Source organism: Bufo bufo, chromosome 9 (genome assembly GCF_905171765.1).
Source record: "Bufo bufo chromosome 9, aBufBuf1.1, whole genome shotgun sequence".
Lineage (NCBI taxonomy): Eukaryota > Metazoa > Chordata > Amphibia > Anura > Bufonidae > Bufo > Bufo bufo.
Window position 1 is genome coordinate 68,472,136 of NC_053397.1, and position 20,011 is coordinate 68,492,146.

General features: G+C 44.7%; 1 protein-coding gene across 3 annotated transcripts in view; it reads right to left on the reverse strand.

The window, feature by feature from the left end:
- The window catches only part of LOC120978546 (flavin-containing monooxygenase 5-like), an 87,241-nt gene that overhangs the window by 7,478 nt on the left and 59,752 nt on the right, over positions 1 to 20,011 (reverse strand). For all 3 annotated transcript variants that reach the window (XM_040406748.1, XM_040406750.1, XM_040406749.1), the window contains exons 6-7: positions 18,638 to 18,780; positions 2,702 to 2,898 (exon numbers count right to left, since the gene is read on the reverse strand). In XM_040406748.1, the coding sequence (XP_040262682.1) occupies positions 2,702 to 2,898; positions 18,638 to 18,780 (340 nt within the window). The remainder of the gene's footprint in view (positions 1 to 2,701; positions 2,899 to 18,637; positions 18,781 to 20,011) is intronic.

Sequence of the window (20,011 nt, forward strand, 5' to 3'; positions counted from 1 at the left end):
CTGCACAAATTGGTCATAAAATGTGATCTGATCTTCATCTAAGTCACAACAATAGACAATCACAGTCTGCTTAAAGAGGACCTTTCACTAGAATAAAAAATCGAAACTAAGCATACAGACATGGAGAGCGGCGCCCAGGGATCTCCCTGCACTTACTATTATCCTTGGGCGCCGCTCCGTTCTCCCAGTATAGGCTCCGGTATCTTCATATGTTCGGCTCAACTGGGTGGAGCCTGCCGACGTCTCCTTCTCCCAGGCTGTAGCGCTGGCCAATTGCAGCGCTCAGCTCATAGCCTGAGAGAAAAAAAAACCTCTCAGGCTATGAGCTGAGCGCTGCGATTGGCCAGCGCTACAGCCTGGAAGAAAGAGAGGACGGCAGGCTCCACCCAGTTGAGCCGAACACATGAAGATACCGGAGCCTATACTGGGAGAACGGAGCGGCGCCCAGGGATAATAGTAAGTGCAGGGAGATCCCTGGGCGCCGCTCTCTATGTCTGTATGCTTAGTTTAGATTTTATATTCTAGTGAAAGGTCCTCTTTAAACTAATAACACACAAAGAATTAAATGTTACCATGTTTTTATTGAACACACCATGTAACATTCACAGTGCAGGTGGAAAAAGTATGTGAACCTTTGGATTTAATAACTGGTTGAACCTCCTTTGCCAGCAATAACTTCAACCAAACGTTTCCCGTAGTTGCAGATCAGACGTGCACAACGGTCAGGAGTAATTCTTGACCATTCCTCTTTACAGAACTGTTTCAGTTCTGCAATATTCTTGGGATGTCTGGTGTGAATCGCTTTCTTGAGGTCATGCCACAGGATCTCAGTCGGGTTGAGGTCAGGACTCTGACTGGGCCACTCCAGAAGGCATATTTTCTTCTGTTTAAACCATTATATTGTTGATTTACTTCTATGCTTTGGGTCGTTGTCCTGTTGCAACACCCATCTTCTGTTGAGCTTCAGCTGGTGGACAGATGCCTTAAGTTCTCCTGCAAAATGTCTTGATAAACTTGCAGCAATGTTTTTTTTGGACAGCAGTGGCTTCCTCTGTGGTATCCTCCCATGAAATCCATTCTTGTTTAGTGTTTTACTTATCGTAGATTCGCTAACAGGGATGTTAGCATATGCCAGAGACTTTTGTAAGTCTTTAGCTGACACTCTAGGATTTTTCTTCACTTCATTGAGCAGTCTGCGCTGTGCTCTTGCAGTCATCTTTACAGGACGGCCACTCCTAGGGAGAGCAGCAGCAGTGCTGAACTTTCTCCATTTATAGACAATGTGTCTTACGGTGGACTGATGAACAGCAAGGCTTTTGGAGATACTTTTATAACCCTTTCCAGCTTTATGCAAGTCAACAAATATTCATCGTAGGTCTTCTGAGAGCTCTTTTGTGAGAGGCATCATTCACATCAGGCAATGCTTCTTGTGAAAAGCAAACCCAGAACTGGTGTGTGTTTTCAATAGGGCAGGGCAGCTGTAACCAACACCTCCAATCTCATCTCATTGATTGGACACCAGTTGGCTGACACCTCACTCCAATTAGCTCTTGGAGATGTCATTAGTCTAGGGGTTCACATACTTTTTCCACCTGCACTGTGAATGTTTACATGTTGTGTTCAATAAAAACATGGTAACATTTAATTCTTTGTGTTATTAGTTTAAGCAGACTGTGATTGTACATTGTTGTGACTTAGATAAAGATCAGATCACATTTTATGATCAATTTGTGCAGAAATCCATATCATTCCAAAGGGTTCACATACTTTTTCTTGCAACTGTAGATAAATATTACATAATTGGAATCAGCACCACATACAATGGGCCAGATTTATCATTACTCTGACAGCTCACTCCACTTTCACATATGGCTAAAGTCAGTTTTAGCCAAGTCAGATTTATGATCGGCCCTTTAAGACTGTAATAAATGTGGTTTGACGGTAGCAATTTATCCGTCAGTAAGCGGCTTTACAAAAGTCGCACATCTTTACAAAAAAGTCGCACGTTTTTATGAAAAAGTTGCTTGTTCTATTAAAAAGTCTCATAAGATAAGCATGGTCCTCACTGGAGTGAAATTGGGACTTTTTTGCGACTTTTTTAAATAGTCCCAATAGTAAATCTGTCTAGAGATTCATTTCCATAAGAAAACACGCCCACTTTCAGAAAACTGGCGAGCATAGTGCAGAGCAGTAAAAAGTCGCAAATTTGTGCGCAGTTTTAGCGTTTGGGACTTTTTTGGGACTTTTTCACTCCATTATTCTGACCTGAGCTAATGATAAATCTGGCCCAATATGTCTTTCTTTGGTCTGGGGGTGTTTTGGAGCTGACAGATTCCCTTTGACCCACATATAACAGCTGATCACTGAGAGGTCCTTGCAGCAAGAGATTCTATGATCAACTTATCTTTGGGCATACTTTAAACCAAAAGGGTTTCTCCAAAGCAGACAACCCCTTTAAATAATAAAAAATCGAAAGAGAGTATAGCTAATTTGATTATGGAATACAATGACTTGGGGCAGGAAAAACTGGATACACATGTAGCTTTCCTGTATACTCTTACATTTAGGAATTTTACATTGGCAGATACTAGAAACAATGGTGACAATCAGGCAAATAGTGCTTCCCACTGTACATTTTGTGTACAAAACTTAGCAGACTTCATATTCTCATACACAATGGAAAAAAAAAAACTGTTTTCACCTGTGCTGGGGTTTTAGACCAAAATTATCATGATCAACTCTAGAGTTGACTTTACGCTCCAAGAAGGTGTTTACTAGAGATGGGACAGTATCTTGAAATAATCCAAAAAATCTTGTGAAGAGGACAATATCTAATGGAAAGCCGTTATCAAAGACACGATTCAACAGCCAGGCTCCTCTCCTGGTGCTGAGATAAACCTGAAAGATAAAGGAGTAAACGAGGAGCAGTGATACTTATATTTGACTATTCTTTATAATCTTTTCCTGTACTATATTATATGATACGTATTCAGCACCATGGATAAAAATCATTATTGGGCCTATACATCTCAAATATTCCAGCAATACTACAGTGATAGTCATCTTGGTATTCCGTACTGCTTGATCTTGTAATTTAAACAGGAATCACATCAAAGGGCCTGCGTTTTCTATCAAGTTGCAGCAATCATGGACAACAATTATGTTGTTACTGAAAAAATAGACTTTTTTTATAATCTCAACCCCTTTAAAGGGTTTCTGTCATGGGAAAAATTGTTATATCACCTGTAACGCTCAAAAAGCTATCACACAAGTAAATGTTATCAATTAGTCCTTTATTAAACATCCATATACAATACATTAATAATACTTAAAAAATTACAAAAAGCGCCAACCATGGGAACACAGAAGTGTTTGAGAAAATGAAAAACAAAGTGAGCTCCAGACCGTAAGGGACTAGTATACCCACAAATTAGCAGCATCAAACAAGTGGGGCTCATATAGCATAGTGCACACACCTGCAATACACCGCACAGCACTGGTCCATGCAGGGCGGTATTGTCCTCGTGCACCCCTACAGTGTGAGGCTGCTAAAGGGAAAAAGTACATAAAGTCACACATATTACTGACCCAGTCTGGAGCAACCGCCCGACGATTGTTTTGCTTCACGCTTCCTCTAGGGGCATACTCCACTCACCAAATGTCCACTCCTATATACTTCCTTAATTTAACCTCAGCCAATGAATGCGCCTCTGACCAGCTGTCCGCTATCATACAATCACCCAGGTACATTTCCAGGGGAGTGTTTAAGAGTCTAATCACGTGTCACTCACGTGACTAGCGCATCACCCGCCTCGCGACCCGGACACAAGGATCCGGAGTCATGATCGACTCACCACTGGGTGATGTATACACCGCTCTTCCTATATCTACCGCTCCAGTTACACGGGCCAAAAGTGCATGGTATGTAACCCCATACAGTATAGAAAACAGCATAATTAGACTTATAAGGATAGCAAATCAGAGTTATGATTAGGCAGACCATTATCACTATTATTCTATATATATATCACTTTAACACATCATGATTAAAATACAGTGATATACATGATTACAATACAGTTATAAAGAATACGTAATTACAATACAGTTATAAATATATAATGTATATTAAATACCAATCAATACTCATTATTCCATACTGAACCCTACATTATTTTGTGCACATCCATTAGAGTACCCCCACAAAGTGTAGGCAGTGGACAAAATCCTCCACTGGCGTAATATATGAATATATCACCAACCTGCCATGTGCATTTAATAAACAAAACATAGTGAAATGTGTTAATCATAAAACCATTATGGTACATAATAGAATCAATCATATGACACCTCTTTTATTTAATCCCACTTATCATAAAATTTAATAGAAGACATATATCAAAAATAGATATATGTTGTGTACTCTGATGTCATCATTCTCGAAAGTGCAAGTGCAAAAAGAGACAGGAAGAAAGAGGGAAAAGGGGGAGGAAATTGTGAAGTGCCGTGTGCAAAGTGCTCAGTGAACAGAGTGCAGAAGATGATGATATCAGGGTTGAAGTTCAGCCTTCTCGATTCCATAATTAAATCATGAAGGTATAATACATAGTGGCTGCGTGACTCCGGATCCTTGTGTCATGTGACTCTGGATTCCGGTGGGCGGGTCGCGAGGCGGGTGATGCGCTAGTCACGTGAGTGACACGTGATTAGACTCTTAAACACTCCCCTGGAAATGTACCTGGGTGATTGTATGATAGCGGACAGCTGGTCAGAGGCGCATTCATTGGCTGAGGTTAAATTAAGGAAGTATATAGGAGTGGACATTTGGTGAGTGGAGTATGCACCTAGAGGAAGCGTGAAGCGAAACGATCGTCGGGCGGTTGCTCCAGACTGGGTCAGTAATATGTGTGACTTTATGTACTTTTTCCCTTTAGCAGCCTCACACTGTAGGGGTGCACGAGGACAATACCGCCCTGCATGGACCAGTGCTGTGCGGTGTATTGCAGGTGTGTGCACTACGCTATATGAGCCCCACTTGTTTGATGCTGCTAATTTGTGGGTATACTAGTCCCTTACGGTCTGGAGCTCACTTTGTTTTTCATTTTCTCAAACACTTCTGTGTTCCCATGGTTGGCGCTTTTTGTAAATTTTTAAGTATTATTAATGTATTGTATATGGATGTTTAATAAAGGACTAATTGATAAGATTTACTTGTGTGATAGCTTTTTGAGCGTTATAGGTGTATATGAATAACTCCACGCAAGATATTTATGGTATTTATTCTTTGGTGTTTTACGAATTTTGCCTGTTTTATTACAGAAGATCGTATAATGGATTGTAGATCACGTGATCAAACTTGGAAGACCCAAGTGGAAGCAGTGTTCTCTGGGAACGCGGGAGGTGGCGATGATGCTGGTCAAAGAAGCATGAGGGAATCTAAGATGTGTTTCAGAAATCTGCAACACAAGAGACTTAGAACATGGTGGAATAAGGCCACTCTGGAACAATATATTGCAAAATCATTGATCCCCAGGGGCCTTAGAGTTCAGATTTTTCCCTCCTTTGGGAGAGAAGAGAGTGAGTTCTGCTCTAGGTGGGAGGCGGAGTGTAACACCTGCTCAAGTACTCTCATGCAGTTGATAATTGAGTTGAATACAAAGACACTTGGTACAGTAGAAAAAGAGATTGATGAAATGGAGAGACATCTGACCCAGAATCTATCCACGACTGAATGGGAGGCATATAAGAAAGAACTGGATGCGTCTTTTCTGACATGGGAGAATCAGATTAAGACAATTAAAACAAAAAAACTACAGAGGGATCGCACGGATTTTGAAAATAATAGTGTATCGGTGGAAAAATACTGAGATAAGGAGTCATTCCAGATTAACATCTGTATCATCAGTGACATCAAGGAGTGACGACGACTCCATGGGACCTCAGGGATCCAGAAGATACCCACGACGCTTTATGAAACGGAAGAATGGTGAGCCCCAAATACCAGCAGGAAAAAGGGCGTCCAGATATGACTACAAATACCCAACAGGTAATTAACTTATCCACACATACCCTGACGCAGGAACAGATAAACATCCTGCAAAGAGGATTATCTTTTTCACCATCAAATAATCTGGACCTTTTTTCCACAGTGAAGGACGTGCATTTATTTGCGCGTAAACTGGTTTTAAAGAAACTATTTAAACAAAGAGAAGATCCCAATTTCCCGACACCTATTGAACAGGAGGCTTTATCTACTCTTGTGGAGTTATTGGATGAACAGGAGGTGGAAAACCAAATAGGTGAGTTCCCTAAACGACTAAAACCTAAATCGGGGAGATTTCCACCCATCTCCCTTTTCCCTAATATTGAACTTTTTGTTCAATTAGTCTGCAGGGACTTGGAGAAAATCCCTGCAAATGGGGAACGTAGCAATTGCACTAGTGGTGAGAAAAGGGCGTTGAGAGAACTTAAATCATGGCATGATGTGGTCATAAAAGGAGCAGACAAAGGGGGTAATATTGTAATCTGGCCCCGTGCAGCATATGAAAAAGAGGCTTGGCGTCAATTAAATGACCATAACTGTTACAAGAGGCTGACATTCAACCCAACCATAAAATACAGGGATGAGCTGAGTGCCATTCTGGAGAATGGAGTAGATGAGGGGGTCATTACGAAACAACAGATGTCTTTTCTGATGATAGAACATCCTGTGACTCCAACAATGTATTTTCTACTGAAAATACATAAAAACATGCAACATCCCCCTGGGAGGCCAATTGTTTCAGGGATGAACAGCATAAATGATGTGATTTGTAAATATATTGAACACCATCTACACCCTTTGGTTGAGGAATTGTCTTCATATTTAAAGGATACGACAGATGTGCTTCGGAAAATTGAGGACCTACATCTGGAACCAGACATGCTACTGGCCACCTGTGACGTGGAGTCACTGTATACCTCCATTAAACACGAAGATGGACTGAGGGCGACCAACTTTTACCTACAGACCTCCAATGTGCCTCCAAAAAAACGTGAGTTCATTCTGACCCTCCTTGAATTTGTGTTGACACATAATTTCTTCATGTTTGGAGGTCTCCATTTCCTACAGCTCCAGGGGACAGAATTGGGGGCGTCTTGTGCGCCCTCATACGCTTATTTGTTCCTGGGGCTGTGGGAAAGGGAAATACTCCAAACAGAAGTGACATCATTGGCACAGAAGGTGCAGTATTGGGGCAGATATATTGACGATCTGCTAATCATATGGCAGGGTACCAGTGAGGAGTTCAGCCTGTTTGTGAGCCAATTGAATAAGAACAATCTGAATATTCGACTGACCTTCACTGTGAGTCAGACGGAGGTGGAATTCCTCGATGTAAAAATCCATGTGGGTGAGAAGGGGAAAATAGTGACAGACCTATACAGAAAACCAACCTCTGTTAACAGCATACTATCAGCTAAATCTGCACACCCCAAGAGATTGATTGATAACATCCCTGTGGGGCAATTCCTGAGGGCGAGGCGGATATGCTCCACGGATCAGCTCTTTGAGACATAGGGAAAAGATCTGCGTAACAGATTTCAGGCCAGAAACTACACAGATAGATCAGTTGAAAGGGCATATAGTCGGGCTAGTGTATCTAGGCGTTCAAACCTGCTACAAGATAAGAAACCAAGGGAGACTGTGGAAGACGTCAGATTTATAACAACATTCAACAACCAGAGTAAGGAGATTACTAACATATTAGCCAGACATTGGGACATCTTAAAACTCGATCCAGGTTTAAAGGATAAATTAAAAGAGCATCCGAGTATTACCTTTAGGAGGGGAAAAAACCTAAAAGATCATCTAGTAAAAGGGCCACTATATAGCACGCCCCCCAAACCCTTTTGGATCAAGAGGCCCGCGGTGGGGTAATAAACAATGTGGGAGATGCGTGGCTTGTGTGAATATGGACAGAAGTGAGATCTTCTGGGATGCCACACACCAGAAAGAATATAAAATCACATATCCCATTGACTGTGCAACGATAGGGGTGATCTACTGGGCCATTTGCCCCTGCAAGAAAATATATGTGGAGATGACCTCTCGCCAGTTTATAAAGCGGATCCGCGAGCATGTCCTGTCGATTGAAGCCGCTAAGGAGGTGACTGATGTACAACTGCTCACGACAATACCAAGGCATTTTAAGGCAGAGCATGCCTGTAATGATCTCCCAAAGAGGCGGTAACTGGAATAAACTATTGGCCCAACGAGAGACACGCTGGATATATACCCTGAAAACGATGGCCCCGGTAGGGTTAAATGATTATAACAGCTATGTTCCGTTCTAATAGATTATTGCCCATATTGCTTCGAATGACCAGGATCATCGTGGAACCACCAGGTAGGATGGGTTTCTTTTAACTGTTGTCTGTTGATAAAATAAGGTTTTTTAACAGTTGCCCTCATTGTAGCTTTTTTCTTTTTGCTACATGGTGGTTTGAAATATATAATTACTTATGTGCCATATTTCTCTCCTTGCTTCTAGTTTATTCTTGTCACGAGGGTGTCAAGAGCCACGCCTGACTCCGTTATACCCGGGGTCAGGAAGTCACAGCGGGTGGCGCGCTCTATGTATAAAGATAGGGCTGATTCTTAACCCCTTAAGGACACAGCCTTATTACACCTTAGGACCAGGCCATTTTTTGCAAATCTGACCAGTGTCACTTTAAGTGCTGATAACTTGAAAACGCTTTGACTTATCCAGGCCGTTCTGAGATTGTTTTTTCGTCACATATTGTACTTCATGACACTGGTAAAATGAAGTCAAAAACATTTTTTTTTTTTGCACCAAAAAATACCTAATTTAACAAACAAATTGAAAAAATTTGCAAATTTCAAAGTTTCAGTTTCTCTACTTCTGTAATACATAGTAATACCCCTAAAAATTGTGATGACTTTACATTCCCCATATGTCTACTTCATGTTTGAATTATTTTGGGAATGATATTTTATTTTTTTGGGATGTTATAAGGCTTAGAAGTTTAAAAGCAAATCTTGAAATTTTTCAGAAATTTACAAAAACCCAATTTTTAGGGACCACTACAGCTCTGAAGTCACTTTGCGAGGCTTACATAATAGAAACCACCCAAAAATGACCCCATTCTATAAAATACACCCCTCAAGGTATTCAAAACTGATTTTACAAACTTCGTTAACCCTTTAGGTGTTGCACAAGAGTTATTGGCAAATGGGGATGAAATTTGAGAATTTCATTTTTTGGCCTAATTTTCCATTTTATCCCATTTTTTCCACTAACAAAGCAAGGGTTAACAGCCAAACAAGACTGCATCTTTATTGCCCTGACTCTGCCGTTTACAGAAACACCCCATATGTGGCCGTAAACTACTGTACGGGAACACAGCGGGGTGTAGAGTGAAGGGTGCGCCATATGGTTTTTGGAAGGCAGGTTTTGCTGGACTGGTTTTTTGACACCATGTACCATTTGAAGCCCCCCTGATGCACCCCTAGAGTAGAAACTCCATAAAAGTGACCCCATCTAAGAAACTACACCCCTCAAGGTATTCAAAACTGATTTTACAAACTTTGTTAACCCTTTAGGTGTTGCACAAGATTTAATGGAAAATAGAGATACAATTTCAAAATTTCACTTTTTTGGCAGATTTTCCATTTTAATATTTTTTTTCCAGTTACAAAGCAAGGGATAACAGCCAAACTGTCACGGAACCATGAACCAGACGTACAACAAGAGATAAGTGAAAATAAGAAGGCTTTATTGAAAATAAAGCTGTAAAGCAAAAGTCCAAACGAATGGTGAAACCGAAGCAGAGTCTTTGAGAGGCCAGAGATCAGGAACCAGAAGGGTAGTCAGACGAAGCCAGGATCAGGAACCAGCAGGGTAGTCAGACGAAGCCAGGATCAGGAACCAGCAGGGTAGTCAGACGAAGCCAGGATCAGGAACCAGCAGGGTAGTCAGACGAAGCCAGGATCAGGAACCAGAAGCAGCAGCAGTCTTAGAAGCATGTGAACACAGGAGGACCAAGCAAGGAACTGAAGCCACAGACCTCCTATATATATGAGCTAGGCATCCATCTCCTCCCAGTGGGAAGGAGGAGCCGCAGGGTGGAAGGCTACAAGAAACCCAGAAACCAAGATGGCCGCCAGCACATGTCAAACGAAGGAGAACAGCAAGAAGGTAAGACCATGACAGTACCTCCCCCTCAAGGGCCCCTCCTCCACGGAGCAAAAAAACGGTTTCTGAGGGAAGCGTGCGTGGAAGGCTCGGAGCAAGGCAGGAGCATGGACATCTGCGGAGGGAACCCAGGAACGCTCCTCTGGACCATAACCACGCCAATGGACCAAAAACTGCACCCGACCGCGGACCAGGCGTGAGTCCAGGATATTGCTCACCTCATACTCCTCATGATTGCCCACTCGGACCGGACGAGGCCGAGGAACCGAGGAAGTGAAACGATTACACACCAGTGGCTTCAACAGGGAGACATGAACCACGTTAGAGATCCGCATGCCAGGAGGAAGCGCAAGGGCATAGGCTACCGGGTTTACCCTGCGAAGCACTCGGAAGGGACCAACAAAGCGAGGCGCCAGCTTGGGAGTGGGCACTCGAAGGTTGAGGTTGCGGGTGGACAACCATACACGGTCTCCGACCTGGTAGGAAGGAGCAGGCGCTCGTCTGCGATCAGCCTGGAGTCTCTGGCGCTGCGCAGAGGCCTCAAGGGACTTCTGGATCTGTACCCAAGAAGCACGTAGGACGGAAAGGTGATCCTCCACAGCCGGAATATCCTGGGGAGAGAATACCTCCGGTAACACGGCAGGTTGGAACCCATAATTGGCCATGAAGGGAGACGTCCCAGAGGAAGAGTTCACCGCCGTGTTCCTGGCAAACTCAGCCCAAGGCAGAAGGTCAACCCAATTGTCTTGGTGATCGGAGACATAGCAACGAAGGAATTGCTCCAAGGCCTGATTGGATCGTTCTGCGGCCCCATTGGACTGAGGGTGGTAGGCCGAGGAGAAGGAGAGATGAATCCCCAACTGGGAGCAAAAGGCGCGCCAGAACCTGGACACAAACTGACTCCCCCGATCCGACACAATCTCCTTGGGCAAACCGTGCAACCGGAAGACCTCCCTGGCAAAAATCGTGGCCAACTCTTGTGCAGAGGGTAACTTCTTGAGAGGAACACAGTGGCACATTTTGGAAAACCGATCCACAATCATGAGAATGACCGTATGGCCTCGGGATGCAGGGAGGTCCACAATGAAATCCATCCCCAGGTGTGACCATGGGCGCTCCCCGGTGGCTATGGGTTGCAGAAGGCCCAACGGAAGGTGCCGAGGGGACTTACTCTGGGCACAAACGGAGCATGCCGCTACATATGCGGCGATGTCGGAACGTAGGGAAGGCCACCAGAACAGACGTGAAACAGCCCAGGACAGCTAATTCTTTCCAGGATGCCCCGCGGTCTTGGAGTTATGGTAGGTTCGCAACAACCGAGTGCGCAACTCCTCAGGCACAAAACATCTGCCGTTGGGTCTCCCAGAGGGAGCACCAGATTGAGCCGCCAAAATCTGCTCACCCAGGGGAGAGGTCAGGCTGGTGCGAATGGCGGCCAGGATCTGATTCGGAGGTATGACCGAAGTCGGAATCGACTCCTCCCTGGACAGCTCGGAGTACTGCCGTGATAGGGCATCCGCCCTGATGTTCTTGGAACCGGGTAGGTAGGAGACCACGTAATTAAAACGTGACAAGAACAGAGCCCATCTGGCCTGACGTGGTGTCAATCTCTTGGCCTCAGAAAGGTAGGTCAGATTCTTATGGTCCGTCAGGATGAGAACCGGAACCACCGAACCCTCGAGCAAGTGCCTCCATTCTTTAAGGGCCTGCACGATGGCCAATAACTCCCTGTCACCAATCTGATAGTTGCACTCCGCGGAAGACAGTTTCCGGGAGTAAAACCCACAAGGAAGCAGAGGACCCTCCGGTGTTCTACGCTGAGACAGAAGGGCGCCTACTCCCGTCTCAGACGCGTCCACCTCGAGGACAAAGGGCAACCCAGGGTTGGGATGCGACAGAATCGGAGCCGACACAAAAGCGGACTTTAGGGCCTCAAAAGCTCGGATGGCCTCGAGCGGCCAGACCTGGGAATTACTGCCCTTCCTGGTCAGATCCGTGAGAGGCTTGGCCAGCATGGAAAAGTCCCTGATGAACTTCCGATAATAATTGGCGAAGCCCAAAAAGCGCTGCAGGGAACGAAGACCACTGGGCTGGGGCCACTGTAAGACAGCCGAAACCTTCTCAGGATCCATGGAGAACCCCTCAGCGGAAATGATGTAACCTAAGAAGGTTACCTGGGATCGGTGAAATTCGCATTTCTCAAGCTTACCGAACAGCTTGTTCTCTCGTAACCGTTGCAACACTCGTCTGACATCCAGAATGTGGGCCTCCATGGATTCAGAATATACCAAGATGTCATCCAAATAGACCACCACACACTGCTGCAACAGGTCACGGAAAACATCGTTGATGAATTCCTGAAAGACTGCGGGCGCATTGCACAACCCAAAGGGCATAACCAAGGATTCATAATGACCGGTCCTGGTGTTAAACGCGGTCTTCCACTCATCGCCCGCCTTGATCCTTACCAGGTTATATGACCGTGGCCCCTTTAAGGCGATCGAACAGCTCGGAAATCAAGGGTATCGGGTAAGCGTTCTTGATCGTGATGCGATTGAGACCCCTGTAATCGATGCAAGGCCTCAACTCACCGCCCTTCTTTTTCACTAAGAAAAATCCAGCCCCTGCCGGGGACGAGGATTTGCGAATGTGTCCGCGTGAAAGCGCCTCCCTCACGTACTCCTCCATGGCCTCATTCTCCGCTACCGACAGTGGATAGACTTTGCCACGAGGAGGAACGGCACCAGGTTGTAACTCTATGGCACAATCGTATGGGCGGTGCGGAGGTAGGGCAACCGCGCGCACCTTATCGAATACATCCCGGTACTCCTCGTATTCAGGAGGCAACAGAGAGTCCGAGGAAGTACACAGCAACTTGACAGACCCATGGATGCAACTAGCCCCACACTGCGGTGACCACGAGAGGATCTCGGCCGATCTCCAATCGAAAGTCGGATTATGCTTCTGGAGCCAGGGGTATCCCAAGACCACCGAGTAGTGTGGAGACGAAATAACCTGGAGGCAGACCGACTCTCTGTGAACGGCACCAATGGCTATCCCCACTGGAAGGGTCTCATGAGTCACGTGTGGCGACAGAAGGGGTCTGCCGTCTATCGCCTCAAGAGCCAGTGGGGAACCTCGAGCCTGCAGAGGAATGGAATTGGCGGCAGCGAACACACTATCAATGAACAAACCACCAGCACCAGAGTCCACCAACGCCTGGGTCGTCACCGAGCCCCCGACCCAGGAGAGGACAACAGTGATCAGTGGTTTGTCAACACGGGAAACCGGGGACGAGGAGACTCCACCCAAGATCTGCCCCCGACAGGATCTCAGGTACGAGCGTTTCCCGGACGGTTCGGACATGCCAACCGAAAATGCCCACCGAGACCACAGTACATGCATCGACCCTCGCGTCTCCGGAGTACCCTCTCCCCCTCGGACAGGCGAGCAAACCCCAGCTGCATGGGTTCACCCCCAGACAAGTCATCCCCAGGAGGCGTGGGAGGAGAGGGAGGCACGGGTGGGACAGCAAACGTAGGCGCCAATCTGTTAGAAGACCTCCGCAGGCTCTCCTTAAAGGAAGGTCTCTCCCTGAGTCTGGTGTCAATCAAAATCAGGAAAGAAATAAGAGACTCGAGCTCCACTGGTAGGTCCTTAGCTGCAACCTCATCCTTCAAGGCATCCGAGAGACCATGAGAGAAAGCAGCGACCAGAGCCTCATTATTCCAGCCCACCTCTGCTGCCAGGGTACGAAACTCAATGGCGTATTCAGCTACGGATCGTGAACCCTGTCTGATGGACATAAGGAGCTTCGCAGCAGAGGCAGCACGAGCCGGCACATCGAATACCTTCCGAAGAGAAGCAACAAAACCGGAAAACTCGGCAACCACCGGATTGTTGTTCTCCCATAAAGGGCTGGCCCAGGCCAAGGCCTTGCCTGAGAGCAGCGAGATCAAGAAGCCCACCTTTGATCTCTCAGTAGGAAAGGCATGTGGCAGCAACTCGAAATAAATGCCCACCTGGTTAAGGAAACCTCGGCACTGAGTTGGCTCTCCCCCAAAGCGCTGTGGAAGAGGGGCAGAACCGGTCATACCCCGAAACACCGCAGGCGCAACAACAGGTGTCGGGGTAGACTCTGGCGCAACAACCGGAGCGGCAGTAGGAGCGACAACCGACCCATCGGCAACGGGAGCGAAATGAGCCGTGCGTTCAAGCAGGGTTTGCAACGCCACAGCGAACCGACCCAACAGGTGATCCTGCTGATCAAGTCTGGCAACCAGCATGGGTAGCGAGGATGGCCCTGTACCGTCAGAACTCATGGCTTGGTCCTAATGTCACGGAACCATGAACCAGACGTACAACAAGAGATAAGTGAAAATAAGAAGGCTTTAATGAAAATAAAGCTGTAAAGCAAAAGTCCAAACGAATGGTGAAACCGAAGCAGAGTCTTTGAGAGGCCAGAGATCAGGAACCAGAAGGGTAGTCAGACGAAGCCAGGATCAGGAACCAGCAGGGTAGTCAGACGAAGCCAGGATCAGGAACCAGCAGGGTAGTCAGACGAAGCCAGGATCAGGAACCAGCAGGGTAGTCAGACGAAGCCAGGATCAGGAACCAGAAGCAGCAGCAGTCTTAGAAGCATGTGAACACAGGAGGGCCAAGCAAGGAACTGAAGCCACAGACCTCCTATATATATGAGCTAGGCATCCAGCTCCTCCCAGTGGGAAGGAGGAGCCGCAGGGTGGAAGGCTACAAGAAACCCAGAAACCAAGATGGCCGCCAGCACATGTCAAACGAAGGAGAACAGCAAGAAGGTAAGACCATGACACAAACAAAACTCATTATTTATGGCCCTGATTCTGTAGTTTACAGAAACACCACATATGTGGTCGTAAACTGCTGTACGGGCACACGGCAGGGCGCAGAAGGAAAGGAATGCCATACGATTTTTGGAAGGCAGATTTTGCTGGACCGTTTTTTTTGACACCATGTCCCATTTGAAGCCCCCCTGATGCACCCCTAGAGTAGAAACTCCAAAAAATTGACCCCATTTTAGAAACTACGGGATAGGGTGGCAGTTTTGTTGGTACTAATTTAGGGTACATATGATTTTTGGTTGCTCTATATTACACTTTTTGTGCGGCAAGGTAACAAGAAATAGCTTTTTTGGCACCGTTTTTATTTTTTGGTATTTACAACATTCATCTGACAGGTTATATCATGTGGTAATTTTATAGAGCAGGTTGTCACGGACGCGGCAATACTTTATATGTATACAATTTTTTTTATTTATTTAAGTTTTACACAATGAATTAATTTAAAAAAAAAAAAGTTTTAGTGTCTCCATAGTCTAAGAGCCATAGTTTTTTCAGTTTTTAAGCGATTATCTTAAGTAGAGTCTTATTTTTTGCGGGATGAGATGACTGTTTGGCACTAATTTGGGGTGCATATGACTTTTTGATTGCTTGCTATTACACTTTTTGTGACGTAAAATGACAAAAAAATTGCTTTTTGTACACCATTTTTTTTTTTTTTTTTTTACGGTGGTAACCTGAGGGGTTAGTTCATGTGATATTTTTATAGAGCCGGTCGATACGGACGCGGCGATACCTAATATGTATACTTTTTTTTATTTATGTAAGTTTTACACAATGATTTCATTTTTGAAACAAAAAAATTCATGTTTTAGTGTTTCCATAGTCTAAGAGCCATAGTTTTTTCAGTTTTTGGGCGATTATCTTGGGTAGGGTATGATTTTTGCGGGATGAGATGATGGTTTGATTGTTACAATTTTGGCGTACATACGACTTTTTTGATCACTTTTATTACCTTTTTTGGGAAGTAAGGTGGGCAAAATGTCAATTTCATCATAGTTTTTTATTTTTATGGCGTTCACCGTTCGGGTAAAGTAACATGACCGTTTTATAGATCAGGTCGTTACAGACGCGGCGATACCAAACATGTGTAGGGAATTTTATTTTTTTCATTTTTAATCAGTGATAAATGTGTTTTTTTATTTTTACTTTATTTTCACTTTTATTCACTTTTTTTTTTACCCAGACCCACTTGGTTCTTGAAGATCCAGTGGGTCTGATGTCTGTATAATACAGTACAATACAATATATATTGTACTGTACTGTATTTTACACTTTGTCTGAACAGATCTATGCCTTTTAGCACAGATCTGTTCAGCACCATGGACAGCAGCATGCCTGAGAGGCGTCCTGTTGCCATGGGAACCTTCCCCGTCTGCTCAGTAGTGGTCAGAACTGCGCAGACGGAGAAGGGTAAGGACAGGGCAGTCGGGGGGCTGCAAAGGCACAGCAGCCCCCCGATGGGAGAGGGAGGGAGCTCCCTAAGCTGTTAACACTTTTCCGGTGGGCGGGTCGCGAGGCGGGTGATGCGCTAGTCACGTGAGTGACACGTGATTAGACTCTTAAACACTCCCCTGGAAATGTACCTGGGTGATTGTATGATAGCGGACAGCTGGTCAGAGGCGCATTCATTGGCTGAGGTTAAATTAAGGAAGTATATAGGAGTGGACATTTGGTGAGTGGAGTATGCCCCTAGAGGAAGCATGAAGCGAAAGCGTGACTTTATGTACTTTTTCCCTTTAGCAGCCTCACACTGTAGGGGTGCACGAGGACAATACCGCCCTGCATGGACCAGTGCTGTGCGGTGTATTGCAGGTGTGTGCACTATGCTATATGAGCCTCACTTGTTTGATGCTGCTAATTTGTGGGTATTCTAGTCCCTTACGGTCTGGAGCTCACTTTGTTTTTAATTTTCTCAAACACTTCTGTGTTCCCATGGTTGCCGCTTTTTGTAATTTTTTAAGTATTATTAATGTATTGTATATGGATGTTTAATAAAGGACTAATTGATAACATTTACTTGTGTGATAGCTTTTTGAGCGTTATAGGTGATATACGAATAACTCCACTCAAGATATTTATGGTATTTATTCTTTGGTGTTTTACGGAAAAATTGTTATGTAGCTGACTGAGATCAGCAATGTTCTAATGTCAGCAGTACATAACAGTATGTTTGTTAACTCCCTGCCTGCCGCCGTTCTCTTAAAAAACAGACTTTTATAATATGCTAATGAAGCCTCTAGGGGCTATGAGGGCGTTGCTGCAGCACCTAGAGGCTCGGTCTACTCGCCTTTTGGCACGCCCACATCCACTTGATTGACGTCCTTCTCCGCATCATCCTCATAATCCCGCGCCTGCGCCATCCCGTTTAGTATTCAGCACAGGCGCAGTGAGTGAAAGACGCTCGGCTGCTGCCAGATTCCTCACTGCGCCTGCGCCGATTACGTAACAGGCCTCCCCGGCAGGCCTGCCTGGCAGCAGCCGAGCATCCTTCACTCACTGCGCCTGCGCCGAATACTAAACGGGATGGTGCAGGCGCGGGATTATGAGGACAATGCGGAGAAGAAGGACGTCAATCAAGTGGACGTGGGCGTGCCAAAAGGCGAGTAGACTGAGCCTCTTGGTGCTGCAGCAACACCCTCATAGCACCTAGAGGCTTCATTAGCATATTATAAAAGTCTGTTTTTTAAGAGAACGGCGGCAGGCAGAGAGTTAACAAACACACTGTTATGTACACACATCGCTAATGTCAGTCAGCTACATAACGATTTTTCCCATGACAGAAACCCTTTAACGGCTACATAAATGGTTGACCAATAGCCAAACTCTAGAAAGTCAGATAATCTGGTGGACCCATGAGACCTTTGTTCCTAGAATATCAGGTGGCAATGAGTTCACATTGAAATTAGTAACACTGGATGTGAATGTAAACCCTAGCAATCTAGATTCACGCTTTATACTACAAGTCCCCGACCTTTTGTAACATTAGGAACTCAATCAATATACCATGAAATTTGGCACTCAGCACATTGATAACATTTCACACAATCCAAATTGGCAGCGGTTAAGGAATAGGATATATCTACAATACTGTTGATGATGTGTGGTGTACTGTGGTCAGTCCACATGCTCATAACCGATATATCCTATCACAACTACAAGAAAATTTAGACTAGATCCTTCAGAATCACAGGTGCATGTCCATGAAGCAAACATGATTAGAAAAATGAAAATGGCTGCACACCATTATACATACAAACAATAGAGCTAAGAAATGTGGATCATTCTAAATAAAAGTGGTATCATACCTACTATAAATGAGTCAATGGAAGCTCAATTGACTCATTTATAGTAGGTATTATACCAGTTTTATTTAGAATGATCCCCATTTCTTAGCTCTATTGTTTGTATGTATAATGGTGGGCAGCCATTTTATTTTTTATATCCTATCACAAGTCACTCAAATCTTAGTCATACGTGGCTACAGAGCCACTGGTTGTTGATCAGAGACCCTCACTCTGTACTCAAGGACCACTAATTGATGGCCTTTTCCCTTTTCACATTCACCTGTTTAGCCACGCCACTGAGTTCCACAGCCAGATCAACGCCTGTGTTTCCAATACCAACCACAATTACTTTTTTGTCTTTAAACTCTTCTGGTGCTTTGTAGTCACGACTATGAAAGTAATGGCCTTTGAACTTTTCAATTCCTGCAAATAGAAAAATTCAATAATGTATGGGGGTCATACTATATTAGGCATTTTTCAGGCACAGATTGAGGCCCAACTAACCGTGACTTTTCCCCGCTCACAGCACGTCTAAAAAAGTGGGCGGGGAAGGGGACGGGCCGGTAGGCCCATCTCATTTATCATTTTGTACGTCTGGTTTAGGTGAAGAAAATGGAAGCTGGCTTACATTTAGACTGGCATTGGATGCGCCGAAGTTATGTAGAGGCCTGCGCCTCTTCATAACTTTGGCAGATCTACCGCCACATATAGGGGTTATAAAGACCGGCGTTTTAAATTACCCCCTATGTTTTAAAATAAATCTTGTCTATATTGCATCTTCTGTTTAGGCTCCTCGGCAACAAGCCTCAGAAACTTGTCAGCACTTATAGAAGAATGTCCACTTGGAACCACAATAATGTAAAGTATTATGGCCGGGGTTGATTATTTCACTCGATGTGAGATTGTAGCATGGTTACCATGATTGCATATGTGGTGGCAACTATATGCATGGTTCAGGAGTAGTGGTAGATGTAGCAAGAGGACAACTAGGGCACCACTAAGAGGAGATGGCGCAATTCCAAATGAAAAAGAAAATGATGTGTATTTAAAATTCTTTGGTACTGTATCAGAGGACCAACGAGTGTCTATGTATGTTAAAACTGCACCTGTCACACGAGAATAATCTTTTTCTGTGTGTGTAACTAGTGCTTCCCTTTCTATGGAATTGGATGACAGAAGAGAGCTAGTGGCTGCAGTGGGGGCACATTTTCAAATAATTGCTTTGGATACAAAAGTCATTGTACCGCTCCCATATGCTAACACACATCTGAAAAATATAAAAGGATTCATGGAAACAAGTGTAAAAAGGTACAAGTACCGTAAATATAAAAGTGCTTATTTTTTCCTAAAGGGGTTTCTCTAGGATTTTTATATTCATCATCAACATGAGATTGGCAGGAATCCAACTCCTGGCGCCCCTGCCAACCAGCTGTTCTGCAGTAGCTCCATCACCGGAAATAGATGTCGGAACTACACGTTGTCCACGTTAGCAGCCATCCCTATGATATATCGTAAATACCTAGGTACTGAACGTGTGCACCTTTTGCTAAGAAAGAATAAAACCGGCTTCTATTTTTAAAACGTAATTTATTTCTTTTGTCCAACCTAAATAGTGTATTTCAAATAAACCAATATTTCCTTCATTCTCATTAGA